Raw genomic sequence first — 26,978 nt, forward strand, 5'->3', positions numbered from 1 at the left:
CCACAATCTTGAGCTGTCTTCTGGAAAACAAAAGAAAGGTTTCCAATAGCCAGCCTGGTGAGTTTTAAGAACCAAAGATGTAAAAGCTTAAGAATTTTGCCACAAGAGGGAGCAAGAACAGTGGAACAGGTACCCATACAAAGACAGAGAAAATCCTAGATGGTAAAGGCATTAATGAACCAAATACCCAACCTGAAGGCAACAAGCCAAGATTTAAGGAGGTGGCTGCTAGTTCAAGGGTGAAAACAGCAATGCAAAACTACAAACAAACAAACATGAAAAATCAAAGAAACCTGTCATTACCCAAAAATGATAATTCTTCAATAACAGAGCTGGGAGGCATGGGATTTTGGATAAAGAATTCAAAAATCAGTACTGAAGAAACTCAATGAGCTACCAAAAAACACTAACAACAGGTTTAGACCTGTCTTTTCACACACACACACACACACACACACACACACACACATGTTCAAGATGAGATAATTACCAAGGAAATGGAAATCATAAAAAGGAAACCAGCAGACATTCTGGAGCTGAAGAACTCAAATAAATGAAATGTAGAGCAAATAGAAGATGGTATAAGTGAATTAGAAGATAGGAATTTTGGAGTAACCAAGTTAGGGGAAAACAAAGACAAAAGAATGAAAAACTGTGAAGAAAGCCTACATGATGTATGGGGTTTCATCAAAAGAACATATATAAAAATAATCAGGACTCCAAAAAGAAAACAGAGGAGAAAGGGACAGAAATTTTACTTAAAGAAATAATAGCTGAGAAATTCCCAAACATGCAGAGAGAACTGGACATCCAAGTTCACAGAGCTATGGAAGGCCAACCTATTATCTCAATGCAAAAAGACCTTCTGTAAGACATGGTATAATGTAACTAAAAAAAATAAAGATTAAAGAATTTAAAAAGTGTCCAGGGAAAAATAATGTAACTTACAAAGGAACCACCATTTAGCTGTCAGCAGATTTCTCAATAGAAATGCAACAGGCTAGGTGAGAGTGGAATGACATATTCAAAGTATTGAAAGAAAAGAAAATTGTCAGCCAACAGTACTATGTCCAGCACAGTTATCCTTCAGGTATGAAGGAGAAGTAAAGACTTTCCTAGACAAACAAAAGCTGAAGGAGTTCTTTACCACTAAACTTGTTTTGTAAGAAATGCTGAAAGTTCTTCAGGCTAAAATAAACTGATACTAATCAGTAATATGAAAATACACAAAAGTATCCAACACACTGGTAAAGGTAAATAGACTTCGGATGGTATGTTAATCACTTAACTATAGTATAAATGTCAAAGGAAAAAAATATTAAAAATAATTATAGCTACTATCATTTAACAATATAAAAAGAGGTAAGAAATGACATCAGAAATATATAAGGGAGGGGGTAAAGGGTGAAGCATTTATAGACAACTGAAGTTAAGTTGCTGTCAGTTTAACATGGCCCGTTTTATCTATGAGATGGCTTATGTAAGCCTCATGGTAATCACAAAGCAAAAACTTAGAGTAGATGCACAAAAGATAGAAAAGGGGGAAACAGAGCATACTACCACAGAAAATCATGAATTTACAAAGGTAGGCAGAAATAGAAGGAGACAATGCAAAAACAAAATAATCAGAAAACAGTGAGATGGTACTCTAAGATCTTACACAGCAATAACAACTCTAAATGTAAATGGATTGAATGAACCAATCAGAAGGTATAGTGGCTGGATGAATAAAAAATGACACAACTATCTGCTACCCATAAGAGATGCATTTCAGTTATCAAGGACACACATAGGCTCAGAGTAAAGAGACAGAAAAAGATATTCCATGACAGTGAACATCAAAGGAAACTGACGTTAGCTATCTTACATTGGACAAAACAGTCTTGAAGCCAAAACGGTAACAAGAGACAGAGGTCAATATACAATGATAAAGGGGTCAATCCATCATGAAGATATAACAATCATACATACATACACACCCAATATTGGAACACCTAAATATATTAAGCAAATATTAATAGATCTGAAGGAAGAAACAGACAATAATACGGCACTTCCAATACTCTAATTTCAGCAATAGATAGATCATCCAGACAGAAAACCAACAAGTAAACATTGAGCTTGAGCCACACATTAGGCCAAATGTAGAACATTCCATCCAACAGAAGAATACACATTCTTTTCATGTGCACTTGGAACATTTTCCAGGATAGGCCACATGACAGAACACAAGTCAAGTCTTTTGAATTTAAGATGACTAAAATCATACCAAATATTCTTTCTGACTACAATGGTATAAAGTCATAATAACAAGATGAAAGCTAAACTATGTGAAAAGAAGCTACAACTACCTGAAAATTAAATAACACACTCTTGAAAAACCAATGGGTCAAAGAAGGAATCAAAAGGAAATAAAATATCTCAAAACAAATGAAAATGAAACACAATATACCAAAACCTATGGGATGCTGCCAAAGCAATTCTGAGAGGGAAGTTTATAGTAATAAATGCATACATTAAAATAAATTTTAAACAACCTCACTTTATATCAAGTCAGCAAAAGGAAATAAATAACAAAGATTAGAATGGAAATAAATAAAATAGAGACCAGAAAAATAATAGGAAAAATATCAGTGAAACCAAGAGCTGGTTTTTCAAAAGATAAAATTGACAAACCTCTAGCTGGTTTGTCAGAAAGAAAAAAAGAAGACTCAAAAAAAAAATCAGGAATGGAAGAGGTGACATTACAAATGATACTACAGAAATACAAAGGATCATAAACTATGAACAGACAATATGCTAGCAAATTGGATAATCTGGAAGAAATAATAAATTCTTGGAAACCTACAATCTGCCAAGAATGAATGAGGAAGAAATAGAAAATATGAACAGACCAATAATACACAAAGTGATTTAATCAGTAATTAAAAAGCTCTAAACACTGGAAACTCTAGGACCCAATGTCTTTACTGGAGAATTTCGCCCAACATTTAAAGAAGATTTAATGTCAACCTGTCTCAAACCTTCTCAAACTCTTCTCAAATTGAAGAAGGAACACTTCTAAACTCATTTTATGAGAGCATTACCCTGATAAATATAGATACAAAATTCTCAACAAAATAAAAGCAAGCCAAATTCAGCAATGCAGTAAGAGGACTGCACACCATGACCAAGTGAGATTTATTCTAGGAATGCAAGGATGGTTCAGAAATACATAAATCAATAAATGTGATATGCTACATTAATAGAATGAAAGATGAACATCATAATCACTTAAATAGCTCCAGAATAAACATTTGACAAAACACAACATACTTTCATGATAAAAAGCCCTTAACAAATTGGTTATACAAAGAATACACCTCAACATAATGAAGTCCACATATGACAAATTCACAGCTAACCTACTTAGTAGGAAAAACTTGAAAGCTTTTTCTCTAAGATAAGAAATAAGACAAGGGTGCTCTCTTTTATTCAAGACAGTACTGGAGGTCCTAGCTATAGAAATAAAGAAATAAAAGGCATCCAAACATAGAGGAAGAAGTAAAATTGTTATTTGCAGATGATATGATCTTATACAGAGAAAACCCCAAAGACTCACATCCAAACCGAATCAATGGATTTAGCAAAGTTGCAGGAGATAAAATCAACATATAGAAGTTAGTTGCATATCTATATACTAAACAACAAAACATTTGAAAAAAATAAAACTATCCCATTCACAATAGCATTCCAACAATAGAATAATTAAGACTAAATTTAACCAAAGAAATGAGAGATCTGTACAATGAAAACTATAAGACATTGATGAAAATAACTGAAGAAAATACAAACAAATGGAAAGATGTCCTGTGTTCATGGATTGGAAGATTTAACATTATTAAAATGTCCTTGCTACTCAAAGCCATTTTTTAGATTCAACACAACTCCTATAAAAATTTTAACAGCGTTTTTCACAGAAATTTAAAAAAACCCTAAAATTTGTATGAAACCATAAAAGACGCAGACTACCCAAAGCAATCATGAGAAAAAAAGAAATCTGGAAGCATTATGCTTCCTGATTTCAAACTATACAATAGAGCTACATAGTATTTTAAATACATGGTTGTTATAAAAACAGACACACAGAGCAATGGAACAAGGAAGCGCAGAAGTAAACCCCAACAGTAAACTAGTATTTGACAAGAGGGCCAAAGACACTCAATAGGGAAAGGATGGTCTCTATAATAGATGGTGTTGAGAAAATGGAACCGCTATCTTACACCATACACAAAAGTTAACTTGAAATGGGCTGAGGACTTAAACATACAACCTGATACCATAAAACTCCAAAAACAGGAAAAAAAAAAAAACAGGAAAGAACCTCCATTGCAGATGGGAAAAGGGACCAGGTCCTCTAGCCAGCCCACTGCCTCAGTAAGCCCTGAACCTGCCAGCCCACACCAGCTCCAGCTACTCCATCAAGTAACATGGCACACACTGGGAAACCTGTGGCCTATCTCTGCTTCAGCTCCAACCATCCCACCAGGGCAGCTCTGGCACCCTGGAGATGACTCCCTGTGCAAAATGCCCTGGTCCATGCCCACCCCAGCTGAAGCCATCCACCAGGGTGACCCTGGCATGGAGCAACCTGGGACCTCCTGGTCCATGTCCTCTTCATCCACATCCCAGTTGTCCAGTGCCAGCTCTGGCATGAAGTACTCACTTCATCTCCAGCTATCCCTCCAGTGTGCCCTCTGTGCAGAGCACCCTGGCCCACACTCACTTCAGCTCCAGCCATTCTGCTCACATGGCTCTGGTGTGGATCATCCCAGGATCCCCTGGCCTGCACTGACTATAGCTCCAGCTGTCTCACCAAGGTAGCCCAGGCACAAAGCAGCCTGGGACACCCCCTGTACAGAGTGCCTTGGTCTGTGTCCACCCCAGCTCAAACCATCAAAGCAGGGTGGCTCCAGCATGGAGCACCCTTGGACTTACCAGCCTGTGCCTGCTTCAGCTACAGTCTAAGCCACCAGGATACATCCCCCTATGTGGATAGGGGACATCCCTATACAAGGCCAGTCCATCAAGACTGGGAGAGATAGCTGTTTCACCTAATAAACACAGAAAGTCACAAAAAAAAAAAAAAAAAAAAGAGGAGACAGAGGAATATGCTCCAAACAGAAGAATAAGACAAAACTTCAAAAAAAGAACGAAATGAAATAGAGATAAACAATCTACCTAATGAACAGATCAAAGTAATGGTCATAAAGATGCTCATCGGACTTGAGATAAGAGTGGATGAATTTAGTGAGAACTTCAATCGAGATAGAAAAAAAACAACAACAAGCAGAGTTGAATAATACAATTAACTTTTAAAAAAGATTTTATTTATTTATTTATGAGAGATACACACAGAGAGAGAGAGAGAGGCAGAGACACACAGGCAGAGGGAGAAGCAGGCTCCATGCAGGGATCCCAATGTGGGACTCAATCCCAGATCCCGGGATTACTCCCTGAGCCAAAGGCAGATGCTCAACCAGTGAGCCACCCAGGCATCCCAAAGAATACAATAACTGAAGTGAAAAATACATCAGAGGGAATCAACAGCAAATTAGCTGATGTAGAAGATTAGCATGTGGAAGAAAGGGTAATGGAGAGCACCCAAGTCAAACAGCAAAAAGAAAAAAAAAGTGAGGATAGGTTATGGGACCTCTAAAACAACATCAAGCATACTAACATTTGCATTATAGGGATCCCAGAAGGAAGAAAGAGAGAGAAAGGGGTAGAAAACATATTTGAAGAAATAATAGCTGAGACCCTTCTTAATCTGGAGAAGGAAATAGATATCCAGGTCTAGGAAGCACAGAGAGCACCGAACAAGATGAACCCAAAGAGGTCAATACCAAGATATAGAATTAAAATAGCAAAAACTTGGGGCACTTGGGTGGCTCAGTTAGTTGAATGCCTGACTCCTGATTTCAGCTCAGAAGTGGTCTTAAGGTCCTTAGGATCAAGCCTGTGTTGAGCTCTGCACTCAGTGAAGTCTGCTTGAGGATTCTCTCTCTTCCTCTCCCTCTACCCCTCCCCCTGCTTGCATGCTCTCTCTAAAATAAATAAATAAATCTTTTAAAAGGTAAAATAGCAAAAATTAAAGAGGGAATCTTAAAAGGAACAAGAGATAAGCACTAGTTACATACTAGGGAAACCCCAAAAGCCATCAGTGGATTTACTAGCAGAAACTTGACAGGTCAGAAGAGAGTGGCCTTGAAGTGCTGGAGTGTATTTGAAGTGCTGAAAGGAAAAAGCCAAAAATTCTCTACCCAGCAAGATTATCCTTCAGAGTTGATGGAGAGAAAAAGAGTTTCTCGAAAAAAACACAGGTTAAAGGAGTTCTTCACCACTAACTGATGTTAAAAGGACTTCTTAAAGCAGAAAAGGAAAGCATGTAAGTAGAAGAAAATTATGGAAGGAAAATATTTCCCTGGTAAAAGCAAATATGTTAAAAGTAGTAGATCAATCACTTACAAAGCTAGTATGAAGGTATAAAAAATAGTAAATCAATTATATTTAAAAATTCAGTGAAGGGATTCACAAGAAAAAGATGTAAGATATGACATACATAAAACATGGAGGGCAGGAGTGAAAATGTAGTGCTCAACTGTGTTCAAATTAAAGCAACCCTCAACTTAACACAGACTGCTTTATAACTGGGAGGTTATATATGAACCTCATGGCAACCACAAACCTATAATAGATACACAAAAATAAAGAGAAAGGAATATAAGCTTAACATTAAGGGAAGTCATCAATCACAAGGGAAGGGAGCAAGAGAAGAAAAAAGGAGCAGAGAACTATAAAAACAAAACCACAAGAAAAGCCCAACTCATAAAACCAGAGCCTAGAATGGTTACCAGGGGGTGGGAGAGTTGAGATGTTTGAGGGCGCCAAATTGCAACCCGTAAATAAGTCCTAGAGATCCAATGCATGGGATCCATGTGTGTCCCTGAAGCAGGAGACGAGGCTCATGGGGCTGTTTACTCTCATGTGAGCTCTGCCTGCAAATTCTAGGTAACAGACAACACCACCCCCCCTCGCCTCCCAGAGGGTGGCCAAAGCCAGGGCTCCGGGCTCCGCCTCTAGGGAGGTCTGGCTGCCTCAAGAAGTGGGGGAGGAAGTGGCCTCACAGAGATAGTTCCAGAGTCTAGGCTCCTGCAGGCTTGGGCATTCTGGGCCAGACCAAGTACCCAGGAGGGATGGGCTGGCTTCTGGGGTGGGAAGCAGAAGCTGCTCCACATCTTATGAAAAATGAAGAGCATTTCTGAAACTCTATTATTAGAGGCTACTTTTTAATTTGTCTTCATTACCATTTTTATATTAAATTCAGTAGTAGTCCTTGATCTCTGGTCAGTGATGAATATTAAATCTTCCAAGTATGTTGTTTGGATGCTGTGGTAAGCAAGATGGGTTCAATTTCCTTTCCTTCCTTTTTTTTTTTTTTTTTTTTTGTACTTAGATTTATTTAATTTCCACCCTGTTTAAGTTTCCTTGTGTTACAAGCCTCGTTCTGGATCGCAGCTCCGCCTTCTCGTGAATAAGGTCTATTGTACATGTGAAAAACACAAAGAAAAATGACACAATGGAAAGAGAAAGTAGAGCTTAACGATAAAGGGGTAATTAGAACATTGCCGAACAAAGGGAATCTAAAGGGAAGGGTTGTGTTTGAAACGCACTGGCATGTTACTGTATATAGAAGTATGAACTTCTCTTAATTTTGTCTGCAATATTTCCTAGATTCTTCTTGCCAGTGTACCCTGTTCTGAGCAATGTAAAATCCTAAACCGATTCATGCTGGTAAGTTACCAACTTTAATATCATGTTAACTCAAGATAGAAGCTGTTAAAATCCTTGTATTATTTCTGAAGGAAAAGGAACACTGTTCAAAGCAGCAAGGGCCAGACCCCATTGGTCAGGGGCAGCCTCTTTTGATCCAACTAAGGACACTTGAGACCAAGGGTCTATTCCTTTGTTTCTATTATGCCACTGAATGGATCAGGGGTTGGCAAACTATGGCCTGCAGGCCAAATCTGGCCTTATAAGTGTTTTCACATGTTTTTGTTTTTGTTTTTTTCCTTTTCATTTGGTTTTTTATACTTTTAAAAGATTGGACAAAAAAATCAAAAGAAGAGTATTTTCTGTCTTACGAAAATTATATAAATAGCAACTTCACTATTTTTACTAGAACACAGCCGGGCTTATTCGTTTATGTAATATCTATGGCTACTCTCCTGTTACAGTGGCAGAGCCAGGTAGTTATAGCAGGACTCTGGGGCCTGCAGAGCCTACAGTATTTACTATCTGGCCCTTTATGGAAAAAGTCTCCCGGCCCTGGACTGGAAGGCATGCTAGGGATTTAGTAACAGTTTATGGGAGAACAGGTTTTGGTCGGTTGTTAAAATATATAAATCAAGTATAAGATGTCTCCTGATTTCAGAAATACTAAAATGTGAAAAAAAAAAAAAAAAGTCTGTGCACCAAGCAATCTGGTTGGTAGCTAGAGCTGGCTTTCCAAACATTATACAGATTCTCTGAGCCTTTAGGAAATGCTTTCCAAAGAGTCCTTGAACATCATCATCCAGCTTAAGGGCTCCGGAATTTGTCATTCGAATGGAGAACCACTGTCACCCTTGTCTTCCATTTCTGGCTGTTCTTTCAGGAGTTATTTCCCTTTGGGCCTATAGTCCCTGTAGGTTACATACATTTACAGTTGTCATTGTTCATGGTAGTTACATCCTATTGTGTCATGGAGAACAGGATTAGCAAATACTGCACCCTTGTTCTGGGGTAAAATACACCGTTCGGTTTCCATGAACTGCTGGTCACACTGTCAGCAATCAATACACAACCTTGTTTTATGTGTTTCTGTTTCAAGACGCCTTATTTAATGTATATTGTTGACTCTTTAACATTGAACTCAGCCAACAGCACTATAACTCATGCCTGCATGAGGTTGACTGAACTCAATTATTTTCTCCATAAGGCACATCACAGCCTTTTTTCCGCCTGGGAACATGAGATAGTGTGTGAGCACATTTGGGGACCATTTTAAACAGAAGAATCACCAACAAAAATGCAAAGAACTGAGTCACTAAACAGATCATGAAAAGGACACTTATTTACTACACGAGAGCTGAAACAAGAAAGCAGAATGGCACCCAGTTTGACCTTAGCTGGGAACCTGCACATTTTTACTGCTTGTACATGTCTGTGAATGGCTGCAAAAGGGCAACATTGATTCTGGGGTTACAAATACATTTTAACCAATGCGAGAATTTGTAAAAACAGAATCTGCAAATAATGAGAATCAACTGTGTGTGAAACCATATTCACTTTCCAGTTCCTTTAACCATGACCTTGATAAACACAATTGATCAACCGGCATCTTCTGGGTCTCTGCATTCACAGTCATTTAAAATGATCTTCTCGAGTCTAAAACGGCCCTGATAATAACATTCCTCTCTTCTGCTTTGCGGCATCTCTCTCCCTTATGAAATTTCTTCACTCGTTCTTCTCATGTCAAGTTAGGCCTTAGTTTTCAAGGCTCCTTTCCAGTGTAGTGATGAGTCTCTTATTTCCTTCAATTCTCCTACCCTGCTTGACTTAGCTTTCTGCCTTTCATAACCTCCACTGCGCCCTTTTTTCTTTCTTTTTTTTTTTTTTTTAAGATTTTATTTATTTATTCATAAGAGACACAGGCAGAGGGAGAAGCAGGCTCCATGCTGGGAGCCCCATGTGGGACTCAATCTCGGGACTCCAGGATCACACCCTGGGCCAAAGGTGGGCACCAAACTGCTGAGCCACCCAGGGTTCCCCCACTTCGCTGCACCCCTTCAAACACGCATGTGCCCGGTGCCCTGCAAGCTGCAAAGTGCTCCCCACACTCATCATCTCTGACCAACACCATCTTAGATGGGTAATATTGAGCCCAGGACAGGTGGCATTAGTTGTGCGGCTTCTTGTTCAATGTTTGCTACAGACTTCAAGATGGTGAGAGCAAAATATGAAGCCAAGAGTGGGACCCTCCTATGTGTGGGGTCCAGAGGGGACCCCCAACCTACCAGAGGCAACAGAATTTAACCGGGTACAGGGATGGCTCTGCATTGATGTGTCTCACAGGTGCTTCCTTCCCTGTGCCCTTGCCTTCTGGTCCTGCCTCACTTAGGAACCTGGGAAAGTGTACTTAATCAGTCTCAGCTTTAATTTTTTTTCTCTGTAAAAAGGTAAAAAAAAAAAAAAAAAAAAAAAAAAAGTAAATATTACTTTTATTCCCTTTCTATAGAGAAAGGAATCAAGATGAGGTGATTAAATGTAAACAGTAGTATTTACTTATCCTTGCCTCACGGAGTTATTAGAAGGATTTAATGACAGGACTTAAGGAAGAAAGGCAGTAGGTAAATCCCAGGTATTATATAGTTATTTTACATTATAAGAAGAGGGATTTAGGCTGCATAAGAGGGGGTTTTTATTGACACAGGTGTTAGACAATGAGATAGTTTTCCAAAATCTTCCCTAGATATATTTTCGATTAAGTAAAGATTCCTACGTGTCTGGTTAGATCCTAATGTGATTTTCTCTGAGCATGGCTTCAGGACCCTCAGTGGTTCTTTCTACCTGATATTTTGTTTCTGTTTTTTTTTTTTTTAATTTTTTTTTCCCAGAAAGCCCATCCTATAGCATCATAACTCTTGAAGAGTCGGGTGGGAATGGAATGCATAATTCTTTTATACCTCCCCCACAAAGGCAAGGTCCAAGTTTCCCCGAAGCATCCTTTCAAAACGAGCTGTGAACAATGGTGTGTATTCTGTGGGTATGCAATGTTTAAAATGCTAATGAAGCCAAAGAAGTAGTTATTACAAGAAAATATGCCTTTGCCTTTTTCTTTAAATAAATTAGGATCAGATACAACTTTTAATTTTTCCAGTTAAGGATTAAAAGAAACAAGCTACTGTCCATTATCATTATAAGTTCAGAAAGGAAAGATTCTGACACCAAGACAAATAAACAAAACCCATGGAATAAGAGAAAATACTTGCAAGTCATGTATCTGATAGGGGGCTATTATACAGAATGTATAAAGAACTTGTACAACCCAACGACTAGAACAAAACAACTGGTTAAAAAATGGGCAAAAGGAGGCGCCCGGGTGGCTCAGTCGGTGAAGCATTTGACTTGATTTTGGCTCAGGTCATGATCTCAGGGTTGAGCCCCGTGTCGGGGCTCTGCACTCATCAGGGAGTCTGCTTGCATTCTCTCTGTTCCTCTCCTTCTCCCTCTGCCCCTTCCCTCTCTTTCTCTCTAAAATAAATAGATAAATCTTTTAAAAAAATGGGCAAAGGACTTGAATAGATAATTCTCCAAGGAAGAAATACAAATGACCAATAAACGTATGAAAGATGCTCAGCATCACTGATTATTAGGGAAATGCAAATCAAGTATACTACCGTCACACCAGTTAGAAGGGCCACTGTCCAAGTCAAACTAAACCAAACCAAACAAAAACTCAGTAACAGCAAATAGCAAGTGTTGGTGAGGATGCAGAAAAACTGGAACCCTGGTGCTCTGTGGGTGGGAATGTAAAAAACTGTGAAAAATAGTGTGGTGGTTCCTCAATAAATTAAACATAGAATTATCACATGATCTAGCAATTCTACTTCTAGGAACATACCCAAAGAATTGAAAGTAGGGTCCTGAAGAGAGGTCTGCACACTCATGTCCATAGTAGCCTTATCTACAATAGCAACTCAAGTGTCCATCCGCAGATGGAGAGATACAGAAAACGTGGTATACACATACAATGGGATATTACCCAGCCTCAAAATGCCAGGACATTCTGACACATGCTACAACATGGATAAACCTGGAGGATAATGTGCTGAGTGAAATGCATCAGTCACGAAAAGACAAATACGGTGAGTCCATATATTTGAGGTACTTAGAGAAGTCAAATTCAGAGACAGAAAGAAGAATGGTGGTTGCCAGGGCTGGGGAAGAGGTAATGAGTTGTTTAATAGCATATACAGAGTTTTGGTTTTATAAGCTGAAGAGTTCTGAAGATTGTATGACAATGTGAATATACTTAACACAAGTGAGCTTGTACAGTTAAAAATGGAGGAAGTGGCAACTTTCATGTTTGTATATGTCATTGCAATTAAAATAAGGGAATGACAAACTCCTATATCGAAGTTTCTTCCTCATTTCTCAGAATATGACCTAGGTACCGACCAGCAGTTGGTAAGCACTGTCACAGTCTACACATTAGCCACTGAAAATATCCAATGCTTTAAATTAATCTTTTGCGAAGAGGTAAGGAAGTAACCCAGATTTGGCATCAAGTCACCCACAGAAAACCATGACCAGCCTCAAAAGACTGAAGTAGATAAAGTTCTGGGCTGCATGTGGAAATTAACTGTTAACTGTCAGGGTTTCATATGAACCTGATGGGTGAGAAAGAACTCAGGACCAGTTTTATCGATAAAATCGTGACTTGAAATGTGCGATCAGCCCTGATACACCCCAGCTTGCCTTCTGCACCCGCCTTCTGTCTCTGTCTAGATTGACAGATGCATGCATGTGTATACATGTATTTAGTATATGGAACACACAGATATGTATAGAGCATATAATAAAGCTTTCACTAATTCAAAATTACTCATACGTGACTGGACTGAGGTCTGTAATAGTTTGTTTTGGGGTTATTCACAAAGACAGAGTTTGCTAAGCCACTGTGATTTCTCAGCTGTACTCAAACACAAAAACTGCAGGTATTTTCATCCACGTATAAAATACTCATTTATATACATGCCCTCACTTGACAGAAAGATTCATACTTCTATTTATTAAAGCAATTTTTTCAAGGAGCTTTACTGGAAAACACCTCAATGTTTTTTGTTTGTTTGTTTGTTTGTTTTTTTAAAAAACCTCTTTACCCAGTTTGCTTTGTGGCTTCTGATACAGTTATTGGAAACTACTGAACATTCACACAATTTGAATCAGTCAGTGATTTTTCACAATAACCTTTTCCGTTGCTATGGCTGTAGAAGTTTTCAGACTGTTTGCTGATTGACCTTTCTGCAGCTTCTGTCCCTCTGACCCCTCATTTGCACAGTGGGAGACACTCTCTTTTCTAGCTTGTCCCCTATGTCCCTGCTTTTTTTTTTTTTTTTTTTTTTTTTTAAAGCTCAGCAGCAGCTCCTTTGTAGCCTCCTAGGAATCTTCCTGTTTGGGATCCACTGGCCGTTTCTCCCTCTGGGTTTGGTTTTAGGCCCTCTGCTCCACACCAATGCCTGGGCAGTTCCATCTGACAGGCTTCATGACCACCATGTGCCACCACCTCCCCTATTGGCATCAGCACTTCATGCTTCTCACCTTCTTCTCCACAGAGCCTCATGCCTGCCTGACATTTCTCCTGGGATGTCCCAAGGGCTCCTTAGATCAGTACATCCAAAACCTGCTCATCATATCCCCTCCCAAAGCTCCTCCCCTCAGCCCCCTTGTCAGTGCTGGTTCCACCCCATCCAGCCATTTAAGTCCAAATCCCAGGGGTCATCTTTGACCTCTTCCCTCCTCCCTCCTCCCTCAATCTCCATGCTCTATTCATCACACCAAGAGACATCCATTCTACTACATGAGTGTCTCCTCAGTTCTGCCTTTCCCTACCTGTGACTTAGTCTCCCATCTCTTACCTGGATCATCATGCCAGCACCCCAACTGGCCCTCTGTTTCTCATGCCCCTCCCCTAAAAGGTCCTCTAGATCAGCACTCTCCAATAACAGACAATTGTCAGACTTTCTGCATTGCCCCAAATGGTGACAACTAATTACATGTGGCCACTGAGCACTTGAAATGTGGCTACTATGATTGAAGAACTCAACTTAAAACTTTACTAAATTTTAATTAACTTCCATGTGAATAGCTGCATGTGGCTAATGGTTACTGTACTGCACAGAGCAAGTCTAGATTCTCCACAGATGTGCTCAAAATCCCTTAATAGCTCCCTTGAGGTGGTTCACAGATTCCTTCATTGTCTCCATTCTCATTTCTCTCAGTTCCTCCCCGACACCCTTGGATGCAATGAAATTCTCCATTTCTCAAAATCACCATGTTTTCTCTCTCTCTTGGGATATTAACTCCTTTGGCTTGGAACAGCTTCCCTCCATCTGTCTGGCAAACTCCAACTTTGCCTTTGGGGCTCAGCTTAGCTTTTGCTTCCCCACCTCATGCCATGGGCCATCTCTACCCCATCTCTTTCTCTTCCAGATACACTACCCATGGGCCTTACAGCCGATAATGAGCACCTGTCACACTGGATTTTAATCCCTGGTTTGCTTGTCTATATGCCTGATCAGACTTCACTGTGAGGTCAAGGACCGAGTCTCCTTTGCTGCTGCTGTATCCTCAGTACCAGCACGGTACCCAGCCTGGTGAAGGTGTGCCTATCCTGCCAGGAGCTCGGGTCCCAGCAGCAGAGTCCCTCAGCAGCACTTCCTCTGCACACCCCTGGTTAACAGAAAGTGTAACTGACATAGGGGTGTCTCATCCTACACGCCCTAAAACAATGAGGCACAGAAAGGTATCTTCTCTTATGTAGTATCCTGGTTACTCAGATCCTCTTTCCAACAGGTTTAGGAAGGCAGTAATTCAGCTCTTCTCCTGCCTCTCACAGTATGAACTGATTACAAACCCTAGGGGAGCTTGGAGACTAACAATCTCGACCACTGCCTGACACTGCCCTTAAATTCACATGGGAACAAAGAAGGAACAACAGGTAAGGATGTCCTTTATGACTGTGGGGAGTTACATCTACCTGGGTTTCATGGCCAAACCTTGAACAGCCCAGACCTCTCCAAAAACCACACCCAAGGTCATGAATTCCCTATTTATCCACAATATCAAAATACTAGAACATTCTTATTTCTCTCCATTTCCCCGATCCTATTTTTTTTAAATCTGACGCATCTTTTTCAGCTATACAAAGATAAAAATATTTTGAATGGAAATAAACACTCATTGGCACAATTTACCCAGGGCAATGCATTCAGAACTATTCTATACCCTTGGGATGAGAAATCTGTAAGGGCAAATGTCAGTGCTTAGGTATTATACAGAAATGCTGTGAACCATAGTAACTGTTCCACTGGTTTCATCAACTAGACAAAAAATAAAAATCTGCCATGTCAATTGTTAATGTAATTTAATGAATTTTAGTTAATTTAATTTTCAAAAGGAGAGGGTCTTTTGTGTAATTTGTGTCCTCCCCTCCACTGGGTCCCTGGAAGATAAGGCTCTGCTCCCTTAGCTAACTCTGGAACAAACAACTCTTCCTTTATTTAGAATGGTTCTAGCCATGGTCTTGTCAAAGAAGAAGGCAGTATAATGCTGCTAATAACTATACTGAATAGTTGCTTTGCTCAGTGAAGTAGAACGTAGCTTTGAACTTGATCACTCTTAAACGCACACACACACACACACTCACATACACACACACAGGTGTGCTACTGCCGGTGCTGTATTACAAATAGAGAATCAAATAGTGTCACTTCCTTGTCACTTGAGCAACGAGACGAGAGGGAGATTTCTCTCCTCGTGCTGAAGCAGCATGGCCAGCCTTTTCATTGTTAGCAATGATCTGATAACACCTGGGGCAAGGGTTTATGGTTCGCCAGCATCAGTCCTCCTGATGGTCACCTCATGGCAATCTGCCATCATTGCATCATCAATCACCTTTAATCCAGCAAATTAGAAAGTGGCTCAAGCACACCCCAACATGTTTGTAACAACACCGATCTCCCCTGGTAAATATGTTCAGCTGACTTGGTGTGCACTGGGACCTGAAGCATCATGGAAATGCTTTAGGATTGATTTAATTCTGGTGACTCACTCCCAGACAACGTATTATGCTTCCTGCCTTACTCTGTGGAATGGTCCTTACAGCCTTTTTTTTTTTTTTTTTTTGAAACTTTCTTCATGTATATTTGAAGAAATTTTCAAGGAAGTGCTTATACATATCTCATTAAAAATCTTAAAAATAAAAATAACATTCTCCAATAAACATAATAAAAAGGAAAATATAAAGCATTTTTAATTAAGGTAAAATTAAAACCCTTTAAATATCAGTGAACTCATCCAATCAGTTTTAAATTCATTCTCACACACACACATGCACATACACACACACCATGCATCACTGGCTAATAAAATTCTAACAGTGAAATGAAGGGTTGATTTCACATTAGAAAATACATTAATGTAAGGTAGCATGTTATTAAAGGAGGAAACTATATGAGCACATGAATAAACATCTGTATATTTGAAGCAAAATGGCTATCAAGGCTGAGTGAAGTAAGTCAGTCGGAGAAGGACAAACATTGTATATTGTATGTTCTCATTCATTTGGGGAATATAAATAATAGTGAAAGGGAATATAAGGGAAGGGAGAAGAAATGTGTGGGAAATATCAGAAAGGGAGACAGAACGTAAAGACTGCTAACTCTGGGAAACGAACTAGGGGTGGTAGAAGGGGAGGAGGGCGGGGGTGGGAGTGAATGGGTGACGGGCACTGGGGGTTATTCTGTATGTTGGTAAATTGAACATCAATTAAAAAAATTAAAATAAATAAATAAATAAATAAATAAATAAATAAATAAATAAATAAAAAAAATGGCTATCAAGGATATATTTGACTTATTCCCAAGCTTGGAGGTAAACTTTTCAATTCTTCAGAGCTATTTGTTGGCCCTTACAGCCTATCTTGTCAAATGTAGACTGTTGTTTCCTTGAAGGTCCATGCTATGCCTCAAGGGTTTGGGGGTCTCTGTATTTATTTATTATTATCTTTAAAAATATTTATTTATTTACGTATTTATTTATTTATATATTTATATTTATATTTATATTTATTTATTTATTTATTTGACTGAGCGAACATGAGCAGGGAGGAAAGGCAGAAGCAGGCTCCCCACTAAGCAGAGAACATGATGGGTGGCTCAATCCCAGGCCCCTGGGATGGTGACCTGAGCCGAAGGCAGATGCCTAACTGACTGAGCCACCCAGGTGCCCCTTGGGGGTCTCTGTATTTAAAAGCAAATTAAAACTGCTTGATAGGAGTTTTTTGGTGGTATGGAGATACAGTTTTGGGGAAACTCTAACATGGTCTGGGAAAAGGGGATGTAGAGAAGTGAGTATCTGTTCTGTGCTCTGTGGCAGAGGCCTCACTCAGGACTCATGTTATTTCATTCGCTCCTAAAAATTCCCTAAGATGGACATTATTCCCATTCTATAGGTGAAGAGACTGAGAGTGGAAAATTTAAGTGAAATGCCCAAGTTTACTGGGACAAATGGTGGTACAGCACCGCAGGCCATTCTCTGGGGTAACGTTTCTGCAGTGGGCTCCTATTTTGGTCTCACAATGTTTTCTAAGGAGAAGCTGACTGGGAAGACATAAACCAGAATCAAATGTGAAAGAAAGCGGGCTGCCCAAACAGTGGACGGAGCCAAACTTGTGGTTTGCATTCTTCAGTGTGTGGTGAGAAATGCTGAAAATAGGTTTGCATCGATCTCAAAGCCACCGATAGTGTAACCACGATGGAAATTACACTACCACGGCCCAGATGCAAAAGCACCCACTGATTAAATGATCAATAAGAATCTCAAAATAATTTGCTAATAGTCTCGACTGCTTGCAGCAATACCTCTTTTGTTGGTGATCGTGTCACTGAAACTTAACGCCCTCTTCACGCAGAGAATGAAATCTCCCGAGTGTGCACGTGGAGCACTTACTGTCCCAGCAGATGTTCTGCTCCCCCCTGCCCCAGCTCATGGAAGGAAGACCTTGGCTCTGAGAGAAGAGCCACTTCAGTTGTGAACATTCCCTCTGGAACCACAGAAAGCAATTCTTCAGCAACATGACCCTTAGAGTGTTTCCTTTTGTCACGCAGAGAACAGCATACAAGCAACACACCAGTGCCTGCCCAGGCAACACGTAGGTTCTTACCTGGGTTTAATGATCAGATGCAAAGACAAAAGCCTCTGCACCAAAGCCTGCTCAGTTTATGCTGAGGGAGACCTAACATTTTGTTTTGGGAACTTCCCAACGTGTATGACATTTTACTATAACGCCAGGTTCGTTGCCTTCAAGATGTAACCCCGTGCCTCACAAAAACAATGCATTCCAGAAGATGCCAGGGAAGATCTAAACGAGTCTGGAGAGCTGGAGAGCAGCGCAGCTGTTTTTAATGTTCCTAGATGCTAGTTTTCTGATCTGCAAAGATGCAGACCAGCCTAAAACTGAACAGCTGCTATTTGCCTGAAGCTCTCCTCATCGTGACAGTGGTTCAGGAGCACTAGACAGCGAGTCAAGAGGGTTCAGCTGCCATTGGCTACACATGGACCCTGCAAAATCACTCTCTGGGCCTCTGTCTCTTTTCCTATTAAATAAAGATTCTCTGAAACCCTCCTGGAAGCCTTCCAGGACCCCTGCCCAGCACAGCTGGCTCCTATGCCTTTTCAATCAGGCTTTCTATCAATTCAGAATAAACATCAGTGAGCCCGCAACTCATGGCATGCTCACCTGGTCAGAACTCCCAAGCCCCCTGCCTGTACAGTGGTGTGTGTGGGGGGGGGCCTGAGCAGACTACAAGCTTCTGGAGGCCAGGCTTTGGGTTTCTCCTCCCCCAGACACTGCCTTGCGCCTTCAGACATTAAAGCATCTGCTAAATGAGATGAACATCTTCCTCCAACAGACAAGCAGGATCCCCTAAGGACAGGTATTCTATTCACACTTGCACCTTTGGTCCAGAACATGGTGGGGGCATGTTGGCACGAGAAAGAATGAGACCCATGTGCTCTCAAACGTTCTACTGCCCCAGTAGCCACCCGATTCTCTTCTGCTGTGCGTTGTTCTCCAGCCACCTATCTAGAATTCAAGCTATTTGAGGACTGGGTTGGTGTCATACACTTATTTTGTATCCTATGTAGCCTTGTCAATAGTGCTATGCACGAGGCACATTTCTTGCTAGAGTGTATGAAATAAAGATGATTATAAAAGTATGACCTTGAAACCAATTAATAGAAAAAGGGCAATTTTTCTCTAAAAAGTATTATTAATATCATTTAATATTTACTAACAGTTCTACACAGTGATCATAACATAATCCTTGATCTCTATGAATGAACAGAAGTTACCAATAATTTCATTAGAAATGTGCTTTTTACATGTGGAAAATTAGTTGCCTGCCTTAGCAATAGCTAGAGAATGACTATTAAATTATCAATTTTCTTTAGAAGAATAAGAACTCTATCTGCTCTGCATATAATACTCAAACATTTACAATGCAAAAATACATCTATTCCTAGCAGCCTGACCACAGCTGCTTTCTTTGAAACATTCTTTGGGGGAAAGATTGATGTTCAGGGGGATTATGATTCATTAAAGTTGCTGACCGATTCAAATACTTAACTGGCCAATCTATTTTTTCAGAGAATGTTCCTTTCACACACCTTGGCAGCATTCTGCCAACACATGTGTGCACCATGTGGGAGAAATCCACATGTCCTGAGATCTATGGACATGTGTCCCGAGGGGTGGCATACTACGAATGCTATTTAAGCAGAACTTTGATTTGACTCATAGGGTTCGTATTTGTGTGAACCTTAGGAACAAATGCTCTTTTTCCACAAGGTGACCAAACTAGGCTTGAGGATAGAGCCAGCCATTGTGGAGTTCTTTGTTCCCTGGAAGAAAATTCCACAAATGTTGATTCACTAATTTACTCTAATGAAAAAGCTGTAAGCAGTCTTGAGTCTGAGTAAGTGCGGATGTTAGAAAGGTCCCTCTAGACTTACGATGCATTTTTCAATATTCTGTCTACAATAGAAATATAAATAGAGCATTCAAGATGCTTCTGTTAGGCTACTTCGAAGCACAAACATTTTTGATAATTTAAAACAAGGGTTTCAGAATTAAAATGACTTTAGTGATTCCCCCAAAGAATGTTCTCCTTCTAGCCTTCTACTCTGGTGAAGTAAGGCGGATTGGATTTACCCTCCCATAAGGAAAAACCAAAAATGCCCTAAAAAAAAACCAATAACAAAACAACGCATAGAAAGTGTTTTTCAATATACTCCATAGCGGTCAATGAAGGACAGTGATCTCTAGAAGAAAAGAGGACAAAAGATTTGTGACATTGGCTTCAGCAAGGATTTCTTAGATACAACTCTAAAAACAGGATTCATAAAAGGAAAAAACAATTGGATTTTATAAAATAATAAAAACTATTGCTTTTCAAAAGACATTGTTAAGAAAATGAAGATAATCCACAGACTGGGAGGAAATACTTGCAAATCATAAATCTGATAGAGGCTCTGTATCTAGAATATCTGAAGAACTTTTAAAATTCAACAATCAGAAAATCAAACTTTTAAGAATGAAATAGTTGAATAGACACTTCATAGAAGATGACATAAAGATAGCAAATAAGCACACAAAAAGATTAGGGAAATGTAAATGAAAACCACTATGAGACACCAGAACATAGCTGTTAGAATGGCTAAAACTAGAAAGACTAGCCATAACCAAGAGCTAGCAAGGATGTGGAGCAATCTGAACTCATACACGCTTCTCAAGGGAAGGTACAACTGGACAACCACTTTGGACAAGAGTTTGGCAATATCACAAAAAATGAAAACACACCTACCATGTGACCCAGGCATGCCACTACTGGCTAGCTATGCACCCAAGGAAAAGAAAGTGATGTCCATACGAAGACTGGTATACAAACTTTAGTGCAGCTTTATCTGTATTAGTCCCTACTCTGGAAACAACCCAACTGTCCATTAGCATGTGTGTGGACTACCAAGTTGTGGAATATCCACATGTGTAGGATTCTACTCAGCAAAGGGCAGGGATGAACCAGTGATCCATGCAGTAGCATGGATAAATCTCAAAATAATTATGCTAAGTGAAGAAAGCTGGACAAAAGTACTACATACTGCATGATTCCATGTATATGAGACACTGGGATATATTAACAAAACTCTATTGCTAGAAAGTAACTGGGGAGCAGGAGGTAGCAGGAAAGGTTAAAAAAGGGGGACAAGGAAACATTTTGGGTCATAAATATGTCTGTCATCTCAATGGTGATGATAGTTTCACAGGTATATATGTGTGTCAAACTTCCTAAAGGTACGCTTAAGGAATGTTCAATTTACTGTGTGTCAATTATACTTGGATTACAAAAAATACTAAAAAGACTGATTTGCCTGGGGGAATTTTGCAGAACATCACCACCTATGATCTAGCCATATGGGTCAATGACTCAGTGAGTCCCAATCTTGTGCTAAGTATGGCACTAAAAAACAGGCTGGCTGAGGACAGAGACATTGACCACTGGCGTGGACTCCGAGTGTTTCCCAGCTTAAGGCACCAAGATTCTGAGAGGCTGTGGAAAAACAAGTCTTCACTTCTGCTGCCAGTCTCATTACACACAAATTGCCTCAAAGTGTTATCATCTATTATCACATGTTGCAGTGATGACAATCACATACTAATTCTGACATTGCACTTAAGCCTGTCCAGATCTTTGAACCAATAAGAAAACCCATCAAGAAAGAAACCAAGAGTCTGTTCTGAGTCCACAATAAAGGGTTTTCAACAAAGTTGACAGAAGAAAGTACATCTACTACCTGTTCTCCTATAGGTGGCCTATGCTCCAGGCTCTGGTTTCTTTTGTTCTCTGTGTGAGTTGTGCAAAACAGAGTTGCGGTCTCTCTACAGCTGCATTTGCCATCATCTTAGTCCTAAGATTTTCCATTAAATCATACTCTTTAGGCCACTAATAATTAGCAAAATTATCAATGAATTCACCTTGTGGGAATATGACTTAACAATGTATGAAAAGTTGAGAGAAAGCAAAATCAATGTGGTATGCTCAGAGTCCTCAGTGTAAAACACTGGAAAGTGACGTTCTTTATCAATCAGACCACAGAGACATCATATCATTTCACTGGCATAAACAAAATTTTAAAGGATGAGTCATGATTTCAATAGGAGTACTATTATAATACTAGCCATGGAGCCTGGCAACATTTTTCTGAAAAGCAGGAAAGTATTTGAGAAAGAATTTCTTAAACAAATCATATGGGCTGAAACTGGTGCAGCCACTCTGGAAAACTGTGTGGAGGCTCCTCAAAGAGTTAAAAATAGACCTGCCCTACGACCCAGCAATTGCACTGCTGGGGATTTACCCCAAAGATACAGATGCAGTGAAACGTCGGGACACCTGCACCCCAATGTTTCTAGCAGCAATGTCCACAATAGCCAAACTGTGGAAGGAGCCTTGGTGTCCATCGAAAGATGAATGGATAAAGAAGATGTGGTCTATGTACACAATGGAATATTCCTCAGCCATTAGAAACGACAAATACCCACTATTTGCTTTGATGTGGAGGGACTTGGAGGGTATTATGCTGAGTGAAATAAGTCAATCGGGAAGGACAAACATTATATGGTCTCATTCATTTGGGGAATATAAAAATTAGTGAAAGGGAATAAAATAAAGGGAAAGGAGAGAAAATGAGTGAAAATATCAGTGAGGGTGACAAAACATGAGAGACACCTAACTCTGGGAAATGAACAAGGGGTAGTGGAAGGGGAAGTGGGCAGGGGGTTGGGGTGACTGGGTGATGGGCAATGAGGGGGGCACTTGGCAGGATGAGCACTGGGTGTTATGCTATATGTTGGCAAATTGAACTCCAATTAAAAAATTTTTTAAATAAAAAAAACAAAAAATCCAAATTATATGGCAATAAATTTTCCAAAAGAAAGTATGAAAACCTCACAAACATAAGAAACTAAAGCAGCATGATTGCGTACAACTTTTTTTTTTGAGCCAGAACTACAGAAAACTGCTTGCAAAGTGAAAAAAGCATATTTCAAATAACATAACAAAGCAAATTAACCAAATCAATATTTTGTAGAAACTAACAAACACCTAGACTACATCTAAAATTGATTAATTTAGAAACAAGCTCAAAATTTACTTTCTATATTTACAGAAGGCAAGAAAGGTGTCTCCTGTGAAGAATGAATATAGGATTCAAAATTTGGCAAAGACTGAGATGATCCAAGTTGGCCCTGGACCACTAATAATATTTTGGAAAGATTGTGTTATTAGATTAACAGTTGTAGAAGATGAACACTATTTATGCAATGTTAAAGCAAACATTTTTAGTAACCAAACATCTCCTAAATTGTAAGCAGAAATGTGAAACTTGATCTGACACCTGTAGCAAATATGAGGGCCTTCCCTGGCCCAGGACCCTGGGGTTTAGCCATTATGGTACCCGGCACCTCTCATCCTGCTCAGAATGGAAGAGAGTCACACCCTTTACTCCACATGAGGTGATCTGAAGAAAATCTCCTTCCTAATCAATTCTCAAGTCTTGCTGCCTCCTACTGGATAATCTGTCCCTATTTTTCTTGAATCCCTTAGAACTCTCTCTCACCTCTCCAGTTTTGTTGGGTCAATACGGTGTGACTGTTGATCCTTCATTTAACAGGCATGAAGGCTCTACTTACATCATGCATGGAGTCCAGAAGCTTGGTCAGTTGGTAGAACCTTTGCCAGCTCTGCCCAGAGTTGCTGGGACACTTAGTTACCATCTTCCTCAGTTCTTTGATGTAATTTGTCCTCATTTCTTCAAATGCAGCCTGGCTTTTGAGGCCGTCCTTTGGAACTGTGTTTAAGGAATACAGACATGTAAGTCCCCAGAATGGAAAACAGCAGCATTGCAGCAGTTAAATGGTGTAGAATATTTTGAGGTTTTTAGGCTCACACTTTTAGATTGATACTGAATCTCAATTAGTTACATTTGTGAACAAATATGGCAGTTATCTATTGGTAAATTCTTGTGCCCATCCATATACAAAAGAACAATAACTGCTATTTATTGGGTGTATATTAACCTTGCATATAGTAACTTGATCTTTACCTCAGTTTTATGACATAATCGTTATGGTATCCTCATTTTACAGATGACAAAAGTGAAGACTGGAGGTTTAATCCTGCCCAAAGACACAATAAATGTGTGGCAGAGAAGGGGGTAGAAACCTAGGTCTATTTCCAAAGCCTGTCTCTCAGTCACAATGCTACAATGCCTTGTGGCCTGCCATTGAAGTGTTTTATGATCCTAACTTGCCAATACTTCAGAGGTAAGAAAATATACTTTGATTTTCCAGGACAACTAGAAGAGCCACAGATGATCTAAACTGGGGCTAGAATTAGCAAGCGACATCTCTATATTCAAAGTCAGATATCAAAGACACTTGGGGAGACTGGCCATCTACCAGGGGGGAAGGAAGGCATGCTGAGAAGCACTTTGCATTTTCTTTGGGCCCGGATCACATGATCAGTGGGGTTGCTGTCATGTGGCCTCCCAGGAGACCAAGGGGTGGGTGTGCACACTGGTTTGTGTGTGCAAAGGAGTAACATCACAGTGGCTGTGCATGTAAGGCAAAATCTATAACTTTCAAAGAGAATAAACCATGTTCCTCCTTTTCTTTGAGAAAGTAAAAAATCAAGGATCATGTTTTCTTTTATGTAGTGGTTGGCTTTTAATTTTAAATAAGAAAAAGTCTCACTTAGAAACAGTATTTTGGAATTTAGAGCTTGGAAACATATCAAGTGTTTCTGTGACCTGCTGAAAGGAGATGCTTTTTCCCAGGATACATGTGAAAGCAGTTATGGACAGAAGGTGCTCCTGTGCTGGGAATCGTTCTGGAAAGAAGTATAGGGCAGAGTGTAAACTAAGGTATCCCCTCAGAAAATCTACCTTACATGTTTGCTTTTATCTACTAGAGCTAATAAATAGTTATGTGATAGTTATGTGCATGCTTTAACTTTGAAAAATAAAATCACTTAAGAACTTTATTTTTAGGAGATGAAGACCTCAAGAAAATTCATCTTGTGAAATTAATGTTCAGAGTTTGAAACTGCTTTTACTTTCACTTCTTAATTATACAGCATGTTGCTAATTTGTCATAGGTGGGATAGATAATAATTTACTTGGGTTGTCAGCCTTTTAGAATGGCTAAGTACATTTTTGACTATTATGAGAATCCTGGAAGCTGAGAATACCACTGTTTCCAAATTAAACCCTGTTGTCTTGTATAAAAATATGGATTATCTAAGGACTATATTACAAATTAAATTCACATATTATGGTAATAGTCTCCTTGAATTTAATTGTTGAGGCTTTTGATTTGTGGTTTATCTAAGTCTATTTCTGTGGGGAAAAAATAAACCCCTAATAGCAACTGCACGCATTCCTGAGGCTGCCACAATATTAGCTGTGGTTTCAAATATTTGACATTCACATTAAAAGTTAAATGCCATCCATTATATAACAAATAGTTTGTTTTCTTTAAAAATAAAGCCATGTTTTTAAAGTATAAAAAATATGAAGGATGGTAATAACCAGGATGTTAATAGTAAAACTATAGCTCTACCTTCTACCAAGATTTTAATGTTAACTTAAAACTTTCTGAAAGAAACTGCAAGTTTGCAAATACTTTGCAAATAGTGTCTACACACAGGTTAATATTTATTTCTGTTAAGTTATAAAATATCATGGAGTACATCTTTTGGTTTTCAATATGGATATTTAGGGATATCATCCTATACATTAAAAAATTACCTAAAATTAGACTGGGGTGAATAAATTTCACTACTATAGTTCACTACTATTTGATATATCTACTAAGAATAATCAAAGATCTTCATATGGATAGTTCTGTATCAGAAATTCTCAAGATTACAAACAATTTGTGTCAAATATTACTTATATATTATTGCTGTAACTGAAAATATATTATACCAATTTCCAAGCCAGATTTTTTAGAAGTTGAAACAAACCCACAAATAAAGAGAATTTAAGCAAAACCTCAAATTCTGGAGGTTTGCCCAGATTTTCTGAATTTACTTATTAAATGCAGCAGGGCTGCTGGAAACTATCCAAAATCTATCGGCTGGAGAAGAGCAAAGAGACAACTAGGGTAGAGGTTTGTCTGTTTTCCTCCATAAGCATTAAGAACATGAGATTCTCTCAGTGTCATTGCTAAAAACTTTCTTGATACACTGGAATCAGATGTGCCATTTAACATCCTAAAGAAAAATCTTAACACATTCTCTCATAGATCAGCAAAATAAGCTTACTAAAGCCTGCAGCTCTATAACTCATACAATTCTTATGTTTTCCTGCCTTTTTATTTTGCTTTTCCTGCATTTACAAAAATCAGAATTGAAAATACCGAGCTATTTGGAAGCTAATAAATTAAATCGGGTAGCTTCAAAACGGTATCAGGATTGATTACAGGCTGATTAAATGGCATAAAAGGATAAGACACCAATTAAGATTGAGTAGTCAAAATGTATAGAGAATCAGTATCACACGCATTTTTCATTTCAATTCTATCACCCATCTGATCTATCTACGTCTAGATCTATACTTTACACATTTTTCAAGGCAGTGATGGGTAATGACATAGCTTGGACAGGGGAATAAAATCACTGTCACCGAATTTAAAGATTCTATTTCCAAGGTTATATTCCACAAAGGACAAATCAGGAGCATCAGAGACCCTGAGGAAGAGCTGAGTAGGGAGAAAGAGCCTGGCTCCGGGCCTGTAGATGAGGGGCTGCGAACACAACCCTACCGGACCTCGGACCTCGGCTGAGTGTGATTAGTGAGGAATGGCAGGGCCTGTGGCAAACTGGAGAGAACATGCCCTGCCTTGGGCAGTCGAAGTCAATGAAAATAAAACAAGACAAAAGGCCAAAAGCAACCTAAAATACCTGTGCTGGCCAAACAAAACACAGCTGCGAGTGGGCCGCACCTGGCCCAGGCTGCCCGCTGCCCCCTGCTGGCCTCCTGCGGGGGGAGCCGGG

The 26,978-nt window shown here is 39.4% G+C and overlaps 1 protein-coding gene across 4 annotated transcripts in view; it reads right to left on the reverse strand.

Moving 5' to 3' along the window:
- Positions 1 to 26,978, reverse strand: part of NR3C2 (nuclear receptor subfamily 3 group C member 2) — a 330,635-nt gene that overhangs the window by 11,166 nt on the left and 292,491 nt on the right. For all 4 annotated transcript variants that reach the window (XM_049094172.1, XM_049094173.1, XM_035699336.2 and 1 more), the window contains one exon: positions 23,612 to 23,769. In XM_049094172.1, coding sequence (XP_048950129.1) covers positions 23,612 to 23,769 — 158 coding nt within the window. The remainder of the gene's footprint in view (positions 1 to 23,611; positions 23,770 to 26,978) is intronic.

Source organism: Canis lupus, chromosome 15, assembly GCF_003254725.2.
Source record: "Canis lupus dingo isolate Sandy chromosome 15, ASM325472v2, whole genome shotgun sequence".
In the NCBI taxonomy this organism is placed as follows: domain Eukaryota; kingdom Metazoa; phylum Chordata; class Mammalia; order Carnivora; family Canidae; genus Canis; species Canis lupus.